This window comes from Urocitellus parryii, chromosome 1 (genome assembly GCF_045843805.1).
Source record: "Urocitellus parryii isolate mUroPar1 chromosome 1, mUroPar1.hap1, whole genome shotgun sequence".
NCBI classification, from domain to species: domain Eukaryota; kingdom Metazoa; phylum Chordata; class Mammalia; order Rodentia; family Sciuridae; genus Urocitellus; species Urocitellus parryii.
In genome coordinates this window covers 161,557,561-161,575,615 of record NC_135531.1, presented here as the reverse complement: position 1 = coordinate 161,575,615, position 18,055 = coordinate 161,557,561, and the positions used below count along the sequence as shown (strand labels likewise).

The 18,055-nt window shown below is 53.2% G+C and overlaps 1 protein-coding gene across 5 annotated transcripts; it reads left to right on the top strand.

Moving 5' to 3' along the window:
- The first annotated feature begins 8,663 nt into the window (after positions 1 to 8,663).
- Znf692 (zinc finger protein 692) lies at positions 8,664 to 17,989 on the top strand. 5 transcript variants are annotated; one of them, XM_026380458.2, is made up of 12 exons: positions 8,664 to 8,744; positions 9,103 to 9,550; positions 9,841 to 9,869; positions 10,180 to 10,443; positions 11,430 to 11,475; positions 11,567 to 11,689; positions 11,970 to 12,191; positions 12,278 to 12,355; positions 12,453 to 12,531; positions 14,046 to 14,160; positions 16,996 to 17,095; positions 17,208 to 17,989. In XM_026380458.2, the coding sequence occupies exons 2-12, from the start codon at positions 9,279 to 9,281 to the stop codon at positions 17,536 to 17,538; spliced, it is 1,659 nt and encodes a 552-aa protein (XP_026236243.2). In that variant the 5' UTR covers positions 8,664 to 8,744; positions 9,103 to 9,278; the 3' UTR covers positions 17,539 to 17,989. The 5 variants fall into 5 exon arrangements, with proteins under 5 accessions (XP_026236243.2, XP_026236245.2, XP_026236244.2 ...); XM_026380460.2 differs by having other exon boundaries at positions 8,689 to 9,255; positions 9,364 to 9,550; XM_026380459.2 differs by having other exon boundaries at positions 8,689 to 9,550; positions 11,973 to 12,191.
- The last annotated feature ends 66 nt before the right edge of the window (positions 17,990 to 18,055 follow it).

Here is an 18,055-nt window from a genome sequence, read left to right as displayed (position 1 = left end):
TAGAGAAGACGTGAGGGTCCAGGGAAGCACTTTATGAAGGTCTGCTTTCTGCAGACCTCCAGTTACGTGCTGGGAACCCAAAGGAACAGGCACTTCTTGCCCTCTAGAGAGACGGGCTTGGACCTACACATTACAGGGAATTAGGGAAGGAGTGTGACATGGGGAGAAGGGTTGCCCAGGTGGGGAGGAAGGTGCCCTGGGTGAGAGTGCACAGATGTGGACCTAAGCAGCAGAGAAGCTCTACGGGAACCCCGGTGCACACAGGCCTAGGCAGTTTGAACCCAGCTTAGGTTCAAGATGGCTGGTAGGGGGTTGCTCAGTAGCCTGCATCAAGGGAATCCATCTAAAATCCCATCTCAGTGGAGCTGGATGAGAAGGAGAATCCACTTCTACTGAGCACCACTGAGCACAGTGCCTGGAGGCTCACCTTCCCCAACCACCTATGGTCATCAGGACTAGTTTTTCAGCCTCGTTGTACAGACAAGACAGCCAGCAGCTCCACATCTTCAAGCAAGAAACGATCACCAGGGACTCATCTCGCCCCTGGCCGGTCACAATAGCCAGCAGGGTGCATGGAAGAGGTTCTCCTGCACCCCGTGGACAGCTCAAGGGGCTTGTTATTTTAGATGTCATTGCAATGTCAACACCTGCTGAGAGCCACAGCCAGTCGGAATGATGCATGGCATTTTTGCCAGAAGGAGTTGTTGAGAGGTGACGCCAGGGAGCCATTGAGATGAGGATGGTTATGTTAAGCTGTGTATTCAATTGTATATTAGACCCCTGCTGTCCACCTCCGTCTGGCTACTTTGGAGTTCTTGTGCTACTTCAGAGTTCTCCTGGGTATTTCTGGAGAGTTTGCTTTGGTTGGGGAAGTGCCAGAGGAGGGATTTCCGGTTGGTGGTTCCTGGAAGGGCCGCGTGGGTGGCCTTTGCGTGAGTTCGGGCAAAAAAGGAGTTCCTGTTTTGAACCTACAAGTGCCTCGTGGTGGCTCGGTTATTTTGTGCTCAGCCAGACTGAGGCAAACACCATGTCCCCAACCTCCAACTACCTCCCTCAAGGTCACAGAACACAATGTGCTTCTCATGCCCTGTGATGCCATCATGCTGGCTGGAGTGCTGGCCCGGCAGCACCAGGGTCACCCCTTCCAGGGTCAGTTCTCATATGACCCAAAGACCTGGCAGGATTCCCAGGGAAACAAGGTCCCAAAGGGATGAGCAGTCCAAGCTGTGCGGCTCCCAGTGAACCTGTCCATCACTGTCAGCTGACATTCAAAAGCCCTTTCCTGGGCCCAGACATTATGCTGGCCCTCTATAGACACCATCACTTCTTCCCTTGGTGGAGGCAGGAAGACTGAAACCACCAGTAGGAAATGAACAGCCCAAGTGATATAGCTGGGATTCAACTAGGTCTGCTCGTTTACAAAATCTAGGTCTTTTTAATTCATGTTTTGAATTTGATTTTTAAGGACATAAGTGATGATAGAGATAAAGCCTTTTTAAAAAATTGTACAATAAAAAGAAAGCTGGAGTTAATTTGATAAATCAGTCTGCCCCCACCCCCAATATCTAGCTATTCTCTCCAAGGAAAATGTGATCTCAGGTTACTGTATGGTGTTTGGTTCAGTTTTATTGGTTTTCTTTTTAAAAAATAAAAGCCACAGTGCACCTAAGGAACTGAAGAAAACAACTTGTCTTCAGGTTTTAATCATGATGGCATGGAAAAGTCTTCCTCGTTATTTCTAACCACCTGAGCTTGTTCCATGCTGTCAGTGCCCCATGGTTTATTTATCTGCCTCCTTACCCATGAACCTCTGAGTCATTTCTAGTTTTTCTTTTTTTTTTCTGATTCATATGACAATGTTCCCTTGTGCATATGTGCAAATGGAGCTTGTTGTTGGAAGTGCTATTTAGCATAAATCTACAGACAGTCCCTGACTTAGGCTCCTTCAACTTAGGATTTTTAAACCGTAGTTTGAATTTGGAATTTTAGTCTCTCCTAGGCTACCTGTTGTGTAGGGTCCATTTCTATGAAGCTAGGCAGCAGCAGAGAGCCTCAGCTCCCACGGAATCATAAGGGTGACTGGCCAGTGCTCCTGTGGGATGTTGCTGAGCTAGGATTTGCAAGTGAGGTGTGTTTAGTGCATTTTTAGCTTATATTTTCAACTCATGATGGGTTTACAGGGACATAACCTCCTCAAAGTCAAAGAGGGTCTGTACTTACAAATAATTCTGCATATAGAACATAGAACATAGGTGTTGCCAAACATCCCTCTTCCACCAGCAGCACTGGGGTGACCTCTCTCCAGCCTCCCTGGCCCACCTGTCTTTTCCACCATGCCCTGTGGCCTCTCTCATCGTAGGAGTTAGAAAGATCCTTCTAGAGATACACTACTTCCAGGGTAGAACAGAAAATTTGGGTAGAAGGAATTCTCCGAGGTCTCCTTGGGCTCATGTCAGGCTTTCTAAGATCTCTGCAAGGAGACCAACCCTGACAGACTCATAGGTGTTAAGAGACTGTATCAGCTAACCATGGCCCATAGTGCTGTATAACAAACATCCACAACAGTAGGCACTGATTTAGCTCATGAAATCTGCAGACTAGCTTAACTAGAGTAGACTCTACTGCGGTGACTCAGCTTTGTCATTTCATGTCCTCAGCAACATTTTTCATGCCTCATTCTTCTGCTGGGGCTGTAGCAGGGTTCCTCTTTCCCTCCCTTCCTAGGAGTCAACATAAATAGAACAAAGGGGGGGATGCTGATGGGGGCCCTTTTATACATGGCTGTAAGTTTCCAGGGTTCTGGAGATGCTTTAGATGCTTCTGGAGTAAACTGGAGATTGACAATGAGCAGAGAAGGAGAAGAAGTCTATAGTCTCCACCATGCTTCCCAGTTCTCACTGGTGGGAGGGACTTCAGTTACCCAAGTTGAAGGAGCAGTCTGGGGAGGGCAATATCTACCAGGTGCTGATAGGTGGAAGCAATGGGATCGTTCAGTGGTGAGTGGGCAATCAGACAGGCCTTGGAGAGAGGTCCTCAGAATGCTGGTAGCTCACAAATCCCTAGATACTAAAAGCTTGATGCTGGAAGATGGCAGAAAAGGAAAGGTTGGATTCATTTTTGGTCCAAATGTAAAACTTTCTAGAGAGGGTGATAAGACAATTAGGAAAGAAAAGGGGAAGAAGATGAGTGAAGGAGAGAAAAAAAGAGAGACCAGAGGCAATGAGAAGGTCGGAATGGAGAGAAGGTAGTTATAAGTAAAACAGGAAAAGAAACAAGACAGGGAGAAGAGATGAAAGCAAGACAAACACGGAAGTCTGCAGAGCGGGATGAGATTTGCGGTGGGGCTGGAGAGTCTCCTGTAATCAGTCTCCCACCGGTGTTCCTCTCCCCAGCAAACCTGGCTCAGGAGCCCTACTGTTTCTTCAGCAACCTCAGCTTGCCCTTTGGGGTTCTTCATCTATGGTTGCAAAGAATGAAGGTGCCAGAAAGGGGAAGGAACTGGGAGTTTCCTCTGCTGGAGAAACCCTGTCATTTGAGCTTGTCACCAAATGAAGACGTTCACCCTTCAAAATAGCACACAAGAAGCCACGTTTTGAGAGCAAATCGATTTCCCTCCATTTCTATCTTCCCCAGGAAGCAGTAGGAGTGGCCTACACAGTGCATCCTAACATCCCACATCTGCCAGGACCTTTTCCTGCGCCCACTTCCCTGCCTGTATTTCATGTTTTTTTCCCCTTGGGCACTTGCGCTGAAAGCCCCTTCATTTCTTCTGCAACACATCCAAGACACAGGTGGCAGGATCTTGTCTACAACCTGGATGATAACTGTGATATATCTGCAAATCTGCGATTTCCCACAGACTTTGGCATATCACAGAGGACAGCTTTTGGGGACAACGAGGGTTGTGTACCGACCACGCGCTCTTCGCAGGTTGGGGAGGAAGACATGTGGGTGCCAAGCGCAGCTCAGAGAAAAATGGCCACACCAACGCGGCTGTGACCTCAGCAGAGCGCATGGTCCTTTGTTGGCCATGCTGGTCCAGCTCTCCCACGCTCTCCTGCCTGAGCCCTGTCACCTCGCCAGTGGGTGAGAAGATCGAAAAGGTAAGGTTTCACCACGGGCAGCGGGGCCACCGTGTCACTGGGCAGCTGCTGCTTCAGCACTTGGAACGTGGTGTCGCTCCAAAGCTGGCGTCCCGGACTTCGCCGAATCCCCGGCCTCGAGGCCCTAAGCACCCCGGCCGCCCGTAACATTTCCAATTGCGAGTTCCCCAGCAGCTCGCTTTCAAGTCCTTCGCGTTCCCAGCTCTTCCAGACCAGCGTCTAAACCTCCTGACCCAGCACTGGCGGATGGGCCAGTCAGATACTAAGGATCCCAGCCCTGCATCTCTTATATACTGTCCCGCCTGGCCCCGCCCACATTTCGTCATGGGGGGGAACCTGTGTGCCGCAGCCCGGCATGATTGGCTGCTGGGGAGAGGCACCGCCCACCAATTGTCGGAGGGCGTAGACAAATAGGGTGGGTGGGTCTTGTGCTACTAGGAGCCTTTCTGTGGACACCCAAAGGGCTTGCACTTCCAGTAAGTCGTCATCTCAGAATTTTAGTGATTCCAAGGCTGTAACAATTTGGCTCTTCCCTCTGTGGGCCAGAGGAGTGGAAAGTGATTTTTCTCTTAAGAGATGGAATATTGAGAGCTCAGATGATACAGCATTATTATTAGATCTGGCTACAACCATGGGGTAACATGTAAAGTCCAGGAAAACATAAATGTTATGGAGATGAATGTTCTCCACACAGACCCCCTAGTTATGAGAGTTTGTGATGGGGAGATTAGGAACTTTATATGTGAAAAAGAACTGGCAGTTTCAGTGGGCTGTAAACCATAGCCAAACAGCAGCAGAGCTACAAATAGCTCAAGTTCAATCTTAGCCTTTGTAATGGGACACTAAAATAGAACTCAGGTCCTCACATTTCACTGAAGTCATTGAGAAAGAGAAATATTTACAGAGAAACTGCCTCTTCTTCCCATCCCCTGAAAGTACTCTTCCATGGTACTTAGAAAGGTGAGAGTTGGGGCTACCTTTGAGACAATTGTTCATTCCTTGTTTCCATGATGTGAGAAATTGAAGGGAGGTGGAGAGAAAAAGAGGATTGATCTCTTGAGAGCATTTGACTCTGGAAGAAGTTTAGAGTTGTTTTGAACAGTATCAAACCCAAAGAACCAAGAATGTTCTTGGGTTTCAAAGTAGTAAAATATTTTTTTTTATTGTCTAAGAGTAACCAAGAATTATGGGACCTATTTGTAGTTGTACAGAGGAACTAGAATTTTAAAGATATCTTTTTCTGTCGACCTCTCTAAATTTTCAATCATTGAAGTAAGGAATGAATAATTATCTCAAAATCAGCCACCAGCTCCCACCTTTTTAAGTCCTGCAGAAGAGCACTAACTTCTTGGGGTTGGGGAAGGAGAGGTGGTTTCTCAGTAAATATTTCTCTTCCTTCAGTGACCTCAGTGCAGTGTGAGGACCTGAATTCCAGTGAACCCAAGGCCTCAGGCATTCTAGGCAAGCACCTGCCACTGAGCTACATCCTCAGTCCTTTTTTATATTTTAAGGCAGGATTTTCCTGTCACACAGTCTGCCCTTGAACTTCCAATCCTCCTGCCTCAGTCTCCTGCCTCAACCTGGGATTACAGGCATGCACCATGGTGCCTGGAAGACTCCTGCTTTACATATAAACATAGGTTTTACCCTTATTAGTGAGTAAAGTATCTGGAACATAGTAGCTGATCTTCCTTCCTACCTTATGCTACTCAACAAGTATATTGAATCATCAAGACCAAAAATGAATAGGAACATGGACAGGACATACTGGGTTCTTCCTAAGGGTGGTTCGTGTTTGAACTCCATGACACTTGGGATGCTTAGCCTTTGCAGAAGAAGGCTAGGGTAGCCAACAATCATCATATACCAAAAAACAAACAATCTTCCCCCCCCCACACACATACACAAACAAGTCCCTAAAATGATTTCATACAACAATGAGTGTGGTCAGAGCAAGAGAATAGGGCACAGTGGGGTAGAAACTGACAGAGGGAAGGAGCTATCTGAGTGGGTAATCTTATAGCCAAGATATACATGGTGAAAAGAAAGCACCCACCTGAAGAGCTAGGAGGAAGTGCCCCAGGAAAAAAGAAGCTCCCTCCAGCATGGTCAACACACATCAGAAAGAGTGAGCAAGTGGAAGTGGCCAGGTCAGAGAGCATAATGTTCAGGAATTTAGAGGAAGATTCCTGAGAAGCAGCCAGGGGTCAGATCTCCTAGGACCTAAGGCCACGGTAAGGACTTTGGATCACACTAGAGATAACTAGAGGTTTTAAGGAAGAGATTTGCCTTCACTTCATCTGCATTGTGAGAGTAATGTCAAAGTAGAAGGTAGATTCATGGGAAAGGTGTGGGCATAGACCATGAGAGTGATGATGGTGGTCTGGTACGTTAAGAACTAGTCGCAGGAAGAACCTTCAAGCCTTAATGACTGGAATCCAGGAAGATCACCTTGCAGCAAACACTTTGGATGTAATTATTTGAGAACAGTGAGATGGGAGATCACTTGTTGCACTTTAAATGCACCTGCAAGCTTCCTTGTGAGAGAAACAGAGGGAGATTTGATGTAGAAGAGAAAAGCAATATGATCACAGATACAGAGATTAAAGTGACATTGCCAAAAGCCAGGGAATGCTGGCCATGACCAGCAGCTGGAAGAGAAAAGGAATGAATTCTCTCCTAGAGCCCTTACAGGCATGTGGTCCTGGGACAACCCCCCCCCCACACACACACACATCTTATTGATTTATGGTCAGATGTCCCAGAAGATACACTCAAGCCTGATTCCCAGGTTTTAGTTTTGAGCAATTACATAGATGATGGCACCATTTACTGAGAACTGATAAGGGAGAGGGGAATGGGCTGTTTTAAGCATTATCTTTCATAGAGAAAATATACGCTAGCATATGTTCAGGCTATCTTTGAACCAAGCACTGTCCTCAATTCTTTACCTGAATGAACTGAATTAACCATGGAAAACCAAGCAGGCAGTTAGAAAGACTTTCAAGTCTGGGTTTGAAAGAAGGTTGGGCTGGAATATCAATCTGGATGCCATCAGTGTACTTAAAGCTAGGGGACCTAATGAGATCACTCCCCTGCTCCCACCCCTCCCCCCAAAAAAAACATGTGGAGAAGAGATACTTGGTCCCACAGAAGATGGAAGAGAAGGGTCCAACAAGGGGAAGGAGGAGGCCAATGAGTGTTGCCGAAACTCAGTCCTTCTCCCCAGTGCCAATCCAATAATGAAGGCTTCTCCTTTTCTAGCAAAGGAGAAGCACAGGGGACTCCAATCCCAAAGGCTGTGATTCTGCCCATCAGCAGGAACCAGGAGGGTTTTACAGAGGTAATTCAAAGGCTGCATTCCACATTTTCTCTCTTGGAGTTGTAATTCACTTGTTAATTTGGGAGACAGTTATTTCTGAGATCTTCTGGTTCTATCCCCAAAGTCTGTATTACTTCCTTCCTATGGTGGGTGTGTGCTCAAGGACCGACAAATCTTCCTAAAGTGGGGAAGAAGGGCTGGGGATGTAGGTCAGTAGCAGAGTGCTTGCCTAGCATGTGGGATGCACGGTGGTGCAGACCTGTAATCCCAGCATCTGGGGAGGCTGAGGCAGGAGTTTTGTGAGTTCAAAACCAGCCTCAGCAAAGGTGAGGCATCAAGCAACTCAGTGAGACTCTGTCTCTAAATACAAAATAGGGCTGGGGATGTAGCTCAGTGGTTGAGTGCCCCTGAGTTCAATTCCCGGTACCAATAAATCAATTAATCAATCAATAAAATGGATTAGAAAGATTTCCTCTAAGATTAGGGAGGAGCAGGGAGAGGAAGAGAAAGAAATATATTCATTTTAAAAATAAGTTGCAGTGGCAGAGCAGCAAGGGTTATATTCAAGTATAAAGTGGACCACTGCTACAGGAGGAGGAAGGAAACCCGGGATCAGGTGAAATCACAGAGCTTGGGAAAGCGTGAAGGCATCCATTGGGAAGAGGAGGAGAGAGATCTACCCATGATAGTGGCTTCGGTCTAGGGCTGAGAGGCAGGCCAAACTGACCACTGCATTTAGCTACATGGCCATCAAACAATCTTGAGAGGAGCCATTGCAGGGCTTGGAGAGAACAGCTCCAGCAGAGCCATTTGAGGAGAATGAACAGAGAATGAGCCTGCAGATCATCTAGGCAACTCTTCGGAAGAATTCTGAAGCTACCAGAGGTTAGAGGCTGTGCCTGGCGGGGCCTCGTGGTCCAGAGGAGGCGCTAGTCTTCTGCAGCACGTGTTTTTCTCGCTGGTGGCAACTGAGAAGGGAACTCGAGGGTGCTAAGAAGGCAAAGAGGCTAGAGAGGTCACGTGTCTGTCCTGATCGGAGGGCCAGGGTCTGTGCAGAGGAGGGCTTGATCCTGGCCACCCCTCGTTCCCCAAAGCCTCTGGCGGTCCCAAGCAGCCACTCGCCACCCAGGCAGCTCACCACAGTGCGCTGCTCGCGTAGGATCACCGCTGCCGGCAGGGGGCGCGCGGGCGCCCAGTGCGCAGGCGCATCGCGGCCTCCCTCCTGCACCCCCGCCCCTCCCGGGACCGGCCGCAGTTCCGGGCGAAGCAGACGCGGAGGGGACGGTTTCTTAAAAGAGAAACGGCGGGGCGCGCGCGAGGTGGGCCCCGGTGTTCCCGCCTCGCTCCCGGCCTGCGCGCGAGGCCAGGGCGCAGGCGCAGTCGTGAGGGCGGGTGGGGGCGCACAGGTAAGACCCATGCGGGAGGGCAGCGGCGGGGCCCTGGCCTCCTGGAGCTGCCAGCGGGGTTGGCCAGTCCCTCGCTCCGTGAGCGTCGAGTGCGGCGGCCCGAGGCGGGGTGGGGGCACCGTGCGGCCCACCCCCGACGTGGCCGAGAAGAGCGCCCAGTTGCACGCCAGAACACCATCTCTGCCCCCCGGAAAGCCGCAAGGCCGGTGAAGTGCCCGCGCCCCCGCCTCAGCTGAAGTCTCCCCTTCAAGTCTCCCGCCCCTTCCCGCAGCTGACACCTGAGTGGGCCGGAGGGCGCGGGCTATTGTCCTGACTTTCATCTTGGCCCTGACCTGCACCCGGCGACGCCCCCCACAGCGCCCCGCGCGCACACCCTCTTGTGCACGGCGGTTCGGCTCCAGTGGCGGCTGCTGCTGTTGAAATAGTTGAGTTCTGCCCGAGGCCCCGATGAGGACAGATGAGCCAGAGGGCGGTGGAGCAGGGGGCTCTGCCCCCAGGACCCGCCGGCAAGGAGCATCCCCTTCCCCTCCAGGCCCGGGTCCCATGGCTTCCCCAGCAGCGGACGCGTCCTGCCTGCGGCGGGAGAAGCGGAGGCAGCTGGACGCGCGCCGCAGCAAGTGCCGCATCCGCCTGGGCGGCCACATGGAGCAATGGTGCCTCCTCAAGGAGCGGCTGGGCTTCTCCCTGCACTCGCAGCTCGCCAAGTTCCTGCTGGACCGGTCAGGGACGCGGGGGCTGGGGGTGGGGGTGTCGGGAGGGGTCGGGGCGGGCCTCAGGCAGCAAGCCTCTTGTCCCCTCGGGGGTCAGGTGCAGCAGCTGCTCCTTTCCACCTTCAGGTTTCTCACTTTAGCAGTATGACCTGAGTGATTTGTGGCCTCCCAGGGTCCTTCCAACCTCCGTGGCCCCAGCGAAGAGGGGTCATTAGGCCTGGCCCCTTAAGTGTGTGGCCCAGGGCTGAGGGTGATGGTCACCCAGGCTCTGATCTGACCTGCAGCTTCTCCCTCGGCAGGTACACTTCTGGCTGTGTCCTCTGTGCAGGTAGGTAGAGGATGGCAGAGGAGGAGCCAGAGGGGACAGGAGCAAAGGGATTGGTGGGACCCAGAAGACAATGGTACCCAGAGACAGTTGGCTGGAAGCCCTGAATGAAGTGGGAAGGGGGATGGAGTTGGGGAGTTAGTCTTTTGGGCACCTCTGGGATGGGGAGCAATGTCTCAGGGCCTCAGGGTCTGCGCTCTGAAGGATGAAAAACTGCACTGGGGCTTCTGGGGAGAGCATTGTCTAAATGTGGTTTTCTGGGTGAGAGGAGGGGCCTCCTAGCCCAACCTGACTGCTCCCCCAACCCCTCCAGGTCCAGAGCCTTTGCCCCCCAAGGGTCTGCAGTATCTGGTGCTCTTGTCCCATGTCCACAGTCGGGAATGCAGCTTAGTGCCTGGTCTTCGGGGACCTGGGGGCCAAGATGGGGGGCTGGTGTGGGAGTGCTCAGCCGGCCACACCTTCTCCTGGGAACCTTCCTTGAGCCCTACACCTCCAGAGGTGCCCAAGCAGACCTCTCTGCCACGGACTAGCCCAAGGAGCTGGAGCCCCGAGGCCAGGAGTGGGCAGGAGCCTGCAGGTAGGCCAGGGGAAAGAGGCTGTGGAATGGGTGAGATCCTAGGTGCCATCCCTAGTACCATAGAAAGAAAAAAAGAGTTGTGGAAAATATGAAGGAAAAAGGCTTTCAGGTCTCTGAGACAATCTTGTTTCTTTTCTTCTTTCCTTCCTTTATTTTTCTTTTAGTAGTGGGGATTGAATCCAGGGGTCCTCTGGGATAGGATGGGCCTCCACAGATGGTGGCTAAGCTACATTCCCAGAACTGGCCTTGAACTTGCAACCCTCCTGCCTCACCTTCCCAGCAGTTGGTGCTACTGGTGGGCACTGCCACATTTGGCTCAGAACCTTGTTTCTAAAAACAATCCTTTTATGGCAACAAGGAAATAGTCCTCACATACATTGTTAGATATGGTGTGTTGTCATTAGTGGAAAATAAAAAAAAATAAGGGTAAAAAGGGCAGGCACAGTGGTGCACACCTGTAATCCCAGTGACTGGGGAGGCTGAGGCAGGAAGATGCCAAGTTCAAGGCTAACATTGGCAACTTAGTGAGATCTTATCTCAAAAGAAATTGAAGCTAAGGGCTGGGGATATAGTTCAGTGGTTGAGGGCCACTGGATTCAATCACCAGTACTGTAAATAAATAAATAAATAGATAAATAAATAAAACAATAAATCTATGTATGTAATTGTATAAAATGTCTCTGGAAGGACACATAGGAAACTGGCTGCCTTGGGGAGAGCCAGGTGACTAGGGGACAGTACTGGAAAGAAGGTTCTCACTGTGTGCTTCTTGCTTGCTTGCTTGCTTACTGTATTTATTTATTTATTTATTTATTTATTTATTTATTTATTTATTTATGGTCTATGTGAATAGAACTTCTGAACCAAAATGCATCTTCCCACTCCAGTAGGCTCTTGGCCCTGCCCCCTTCCTAGAGGGCCTCCCCACATCTGTCCTCATTCTTTGAGCCCTGTGTTCCCTCCTTTGACCCTGCCTGTGTCAACAGGTTTGGAGTCTGCGCATGAGAGGACGCAAGAAGCCAGGGTGCCCAGGTGAGGATGGGAGGGAGGAGGAACAGGACGGGCCTGCACAGATGGTGGTGTGTGGGAGCAGGACCTCAGGCTTGCTTTCCTTGGCCTGCAGGGGGGCGGGACCCCCACCAGAGGCCTTCCTGCCCTCAGGAGAGGAAGAGGAAGACAGTGAGGAGGATGAAGAGGAGATGCTCAGCGATGCCAGCCCATGGACCTACAGCTCCTCCCCAGATGAGCAAGTTGGGATGGAGGGAGGTGCTGGGTGGAGCACAAGAGGCACAAGGTGCAGACTCGAGGGGTGGGCTTGCTGCCGGGGAGGGCAGGTGAGCCTTGGCAAAGGCAGAGGAACTGGAAGATGGGCTCCAGGGGAGACTGTGGGCTGAAGGCAGGTATGAATGGAGAGCCTGGGGAGGAACAGGGTTATTCCAAGTTTGAGATTTTCAGTTTAGGGTTAGGGTTGTCAGGGCTGGCTGAGTGCCCAGAAAGGTAATGCCCTTCTCTTCATCTCCCTTCAGCAGTGAGCCAGATGACACCAGACCACCCCTTTCCCCTGTCACCCCCACACCCAAGGAGGGAGAAACAGCACCACCCCCTGCAGCTCTTCCTGTTCCTGTTGCTACTCCACCCTCATCCACACACACTGAGGGTGCCAGAGACCCTCTGCCATCAGAGGCTGGGGTGCAGCTGGAACTCAGTGGGACCCCTCCAGTGGCCCAGCAGACAGAGCCACTGGCCAGGTAACATGACAGCCAACAGAGAGGGCAAGGGTACCCTGTGACTGGCCCTCCCTCAAGGTCCTCCACTCCCTCTTTGCTGCCCTTAGCCCTACAAGCCAGGCCTCATCTGCCCTGACACCGGACTGGGATGAGGACACTGCACAGATTGGGCCCAAAAGAATTAGGTAGGACTTGGAGGAAATGGTGCTCTGGACAGGGTCAAGAGGAGGGGAGTGGAGGAGAGCAGGCGGGTGTCATTCTGCTCCCCCTTTCCTTTCCTAGGAAAGCTGCCAAAAGAGAGCTGATGTCTTGTGATTTCCCTGGCTGTGGAAGGATCTTCTCCAACCGGCAGTATCTGAATGTGAGGGACCCAGTTGAGGCCCCGTGTGTGCTGGGGCTGAGGAGGACTTCAGGGTGTGGTCAGGGGCATGCAAGCCCTTGGGTTTTATCCCCAGCACTGCCAAAAAGAAAGGGAGGGAGTGGAAGGAAAATAAAAGAAGTCTAGGTGTAGGGGGAATTGGAAGCCAGGAGGAGGAAGGTTGTTGTGAACAGGCAGTTTCCTACATTAACCTTTAAATGAGATAGATAACCAGTAGATGTGGAAAACCGAGCCATGGGGCACACAGCTCCTGCCCACTCCTGCTTGCTTTGTGGGTCCTCAGAGGACTACACAGTGCCTGTTCGTCAGTAGGTGCTGGTGCAGTTCTAGGTGCTTGACATGTGAGGTCTTGATCCTCACAGACTTGCTGTGGAGTAGGTGGTGATATTACTGCCACTTTGCAATTCGGGAAACCGAGGCTCCCTGAGAGGTTCAGCATTGCCAAGGCTTCTCTGCTAGAGTGAGGTGGTGCTGGGGCTGTCTCCACACCCCTGCTGGCCTGCATGGGTAGACCAGAAGGACTGGGCAGGGGTCCTGTCCCCAGCCTCTCTGCCCAGGAAGTTTGAGGAACAGTAGGGGGAGGACCAGGACCCACAGTTGGCCAGAGCCTATGGCAGAGTGGGTCCTGAGCATGGTGTGAGTGGGAGGGACCGAAGAATGTCTCTACAGGAGGCCACATGGGAGTCATGGGGGTGCCTGAGTGCCAGTAGCTGAGCTGAGCCCTGGCAGGGGCAGACACCTGAGCTGGCTGTGTGGGAGGCTGAGGCTGCTCTAGAGGTTGAACTGTGGGTAAACAGGATGGTGGTGCAAGGGACAGCTAGAGTGGGAGTTAGCTTGGATGACAGGAAGTACTCCTCATGGGGGCATAGAGATCTGAGAGTCCATCTCCTGGGCATGGGGTGTAGCCCTGTGGCAAATGCTTGCCTGGCATGTGTCAGGTCCTGGGTTTGGTCCCCAGCACTGCCAGAGGGAGGGTCAGAGAGGACCCCTTACCCCTAACAGTACTCTCCACCGGGAGGCTGTGGTGTGTGTGTTTCTAAGCAGGTTAGAAGGGAACCACATATTCGTGTGACATTAGTGTGCATCAGTGGCTGAGCTGTCAGGTGGTCGAGGGTGTGTTGTCCATTAGTACTGACATGGAAGAGGACAGCCACATTCACCTAGACCACTCTCCCCTCCAACAGTGAGTCCGTGGTGGGTGGGCAGGAGTAGCACTCAGCAGTGCTTTGTACACGGCCACTGTGGGGCATCACGCTGAGGAGCTGACCAAGTGGGAGTCCATGTCAGGATAGGGTGGGGCACAGCAGAGTGGTCGGTGTGGGATGGATGTGGCGCTGCTCCTGGTGCAGGCGAGGACAGGTGGCATGACCAGGCCGTGACAGGGCTGTAGTGCGGGAGGTGGCAGAGGTGCCTGCCTGCCCCTCAGCTCGGTCCGTCTCCCTGAGGAAGGCAGTCATCCTCCTGGCCCTCCTCCCCTGCCACCCTTTCCTCCTCAGCACCACAAGAAGTACCAGCACATTCACCAGAAGTCCTTCTGCTGCCCGGAGCCCGCCTGTGGGAAGTCCTTCAACTTTAAGAAGCACCTGAAGGAGCATGTGAAGCTGCACAGTGGTGAGTGCTGGGATCCACTTCGTCTGTCTCTGGCGCTCCCCACAGTGTCCCTTCTCTTCCCTCTGTGTCCTTTCCTGCCCCTTGTGTCCTTCCCCTTCCCCTGTGGTCTTCACCTCCCCCTGGGCCTCTATCTTCACCTGCCCCACACTTTCACCTTCTCCCGGTGTCCTTCATCTTCTCCCTCTGGGGCCTCCCCTCCCCCTGGGGACACCCTCTCCCTCTGTGAACCTGCTCTTCCCTCTGAGAGTGGCTCTAGGGTCGCCCTGCATCCCTGTGAATTTAGCCCTGGTCTGCTTGGACTGTGCCCGGGGCTGGGTACGGCAGTGCACAGCAGGAAGCCCTCTGCCCACAAGCACCCATTTAGTGATGAAGAATGACGAGAAGTGATGCTAGGGCAGCGACACTAGGGCAGCGAGGAGGCTTGCTGCGGTAGGAAGTGAAGCCTGAGCAAGCCCTGAGTGAAGAGAGCGTGGAGACCCCCCTTAGTCCTAGGACCGAGCATGCGGGAGGCCATATGGTCTCACCTGTGGTGCTCTCTGGGAGGGAGGAGGCCAGGAGGTTAGGGAGAAAGCTCACAGGAGTGGTGGCCTTAGAGACCACCACAGGACAATGTGGCTCCTGCCTCCAGTGAGACGAGACCAAGGCCAGGTCACAGTGCTGTGTGGAAAGTAGGAGGACCACGGATGCGTAGAGCATAGTGCTTAGCTGCCAGGCAACTATGGAGATGGGCAGATGGTGATGGTGGCCTGGACCGGCCGTGGCAGTTGGTGAGCAAGTGGCTGGAGGCTGGTGTGTGCGCGATGGCCAGAAGGCTGCTGGGGCAGGACGAAACGGCCTCGGGTGGGACAGGCAGCAGGAGTCAGGGGTGGCTCAGAGAAGAGCAACAGGCAGAAGGTGGAGTAGTTTCCCCACTTTAAGGGAGAAGTGTCCTGTGAAGGAAAGTACAGCCCAGGAGATGCGAAGTCATAGCAGACACATCAGGCCAATCTGTCTTGAGTGTTGGGAGCCCCAGAGGAGGGTCCCCACAGAGAGGTGGGAGAGGGGCCCTGAGCATGGTGCACCTGGCACCCTGTCTTATGGGTGGCCTTGGAAGAGGTGGAGGAGGGTCCCACAGAGAAGTTGGGAGAGTGGGCTTGAGCGTGGCACACCTGTCCTGGGCCTGCCAGGTGGGCGCAGGGGAAAGCAAAGGTAGGATCTGAGGGGTGTGGGACAGCGAGTGCCCCAGGGAGGAGGGTTGCCAGCTGTGGCCATGGGAAGCTGTCCTTGACCGCAGGAAAGTGTTCTGGCAGGAGGGGTTGAGCTGGGCGTCAGCCCGTGGGTGGAGGCAGCTGTGGGAGCAGTGCAGTCATCTGGAGAGCTTGGGGTTTGCTGCAAACATGGGGAAAGGATCTAGACCTATGGGCCTGTGGGCTCAGGGCAGAGGTGGGAGTAAGCCCACAGAGCAGGCCTTGCTGACACCTGCCAGTGGGCCCGAGTGAGATGGGTCTTGAGGGCTGTGGTCAAGGGTTGGCATGCAGGTCAGCTGATGGCCCAGTGGGCAGAGGGTGGGGTCCACTCTGCTGGTTTCTTCCTTCTTGGTGGCTTGGAAAACAGGAGCAGTGCTGAGCAAGGGTGGAGAGCCCAGGTGTTGGAGGCGAGTGGATGGGCAGAGTGTCCTCTGGATTCTAGAGAGTGGGAGAGTGGACACGCCAGGGGACTGCAGATGGGTGGTGAGCCCCTGAAGCTGCAGCTGTAGATGAAGAGGCCATAGGAAGGACAATGCCCCTACACATGTACAGGCCTAGAGCAGGTCCAGTTTGTCTGTCCTGTGTTGGGTGGGAGTGAGGAGTGGGCAGACTGGTGGTATCAGTGAAAGACACCTAAGATGGCCATGAAAACGGAGCTAAGGGGAGGGGGACAGTGACAAGGTAGTGGGGCCAATGGACCAGAGGCCTGGATGTCAGGAGATTATCATAGCAGCACACGGTAGGAGGCCCTGGCTGGAGCCAGGATGCTTGAAGTTGTGAGTTCTGAGGCTGCATAGTGCTGGAGTGTGACCTGAGGAAGACAGGTGGTAAGGTCAGTGACCCTGGAGAGAGGGCTGGAGTCAGAGCTGTGTGGATGGACGGGAGTGACAAGGGAGGAGTCTGCAGGTCTGTAGAGGATAGAGGGAAGAGGTCTGTGGGTACCAGGAGAAGCAGGCCCAGCACTTTCCCTGCAGGCCTGAGGCGTGGTGGTATGAGAGAACCACAGCAGTCCGTGTGAGCTGCTGGAGATGCAATAACCATGGGCAACAGGCAGGTGTGGCTGGAACTAGCAGGGAGCAGACTCTGGAAGGAGAGGACAGTCACTGCCAGCAGTCTAGGTGTTCCGCAGGGCTGGAGCTGTGGTCTGCAGGCCTGCATGGGGAGATGATTCCAGATGCCAGGAAGTATCCCTGGGGCTTGAACTGTAGTCCTACTTCCTGCCCCTGACTCCAGGTATACTGTGGCTACTGCCTGGTGTTCCTGTCCACAGGGACACAACTCTCCATTCCTCTGGCAAAGACCCAGCTCCAGGGCCCATGATGAGGTCGCTGCAACTCCACAGGGAGATCAGGGTTTGGGTGGAGAGGGGTGTGACAGTGACGGAGCCTTCCAGCTGGATGTTCCATTCTGTGCCCCTCCCCACTCAGTCGTCCCACCTCTCCATGTAAAGGAAGTCCAGACAGGCTCCATGATTTGGGCACCTCCTTAGAACAAAACCAGGACTGACCCCTAGAACTGCTGCATTCTGTGGGGGATAATGGGCAGGGTGGGCCATGGAGGGGCCGTGGGCCTGGGGACAGATGCTGGAGTGTGCCTTGTGTGCCCACAGACACCCGGGACTATATCTGTGAATTCTGCGCCCGGTCTTTCCGCACCAGCAGCAACCTCGTCATTCACAGACGCATCCACACTGGAGAGAAGCCCCTGCAGTGAGTGCCTGAGTGCTGAGGGTCCCGGGCGGGGCCCAGCAGGAAGCCCTGGGGGAGTCAAGGCAGACCTAAGTCAAGGCTTACCCCTTCCCTCCTCTGTCCCTGGCTGCAGGTGTGAGATCTGTGGGTTCACCTGTCGCCAGAAGGCCTCCCTGAACTGGCACCGGCGCAAGCATGCAGAGACAGCAGCAGCTTGGCGCTTTCCCTGTGAGTTCTGCGGCAAGCGCTTTGAGAGGCCAGACAGTGTGGCTGCTCACTGCAGCAAAAGTCACCCAGCTCTGCGCCCAGCCCCACAGGAACCACCAGGCCCGCTGGAGCCCTGTTGCCGCGGCTCTGCTCCTGAACCTCTGGGGTCCGCTGAAGGCTCTGGTGCTCCATCAGCAGTGACCTTTCCCCCTCAGCTGGCTTCAGAGAGCCAGTCCCCAGGGACTACACAGGACTAAAAGCCCGGAGGATAACTGCAGATATCTGCTCCCAGAAACTAGGCCACAGGGAGTGCAGGTGGAGGCACGGGCCCTAAAGAGCCAGGCTACTTTAGTCTTCCTGAAGGAAAGAATAAACGAGTATTTTACATGAGCACTTTGGGCAGAGCACATTTTAGTACCTGAGATGTAGGAATGCTGGATTTCTTTGATAGCTGGATGTGAGAGTGTGCCAGCATGCAGGACAGGTACAGGCCCGTGTCTCTCTCTGCAGGCTCTCACTTGCTCCCACCCTGATTTCCAGATTCACTAGGCACTTTGGTAGTCTTTCCTGGGGAGTATGAACCTACTCTCATCCTTGAAGAGAAGAGACTGTAACAGTATGGAGAGAGGGTCCCCACAGAGTGGTGGGACTAGCTAGACCAGGATGAGGCACATCACCTAGGTCCTTGGAAAGGGGTGAGACCTTGGAACTACAGAAGGACCTGGCTCTTGTATACTCCCAAAGTCTGGGAAGACAGCAACCTCAGATTTGACA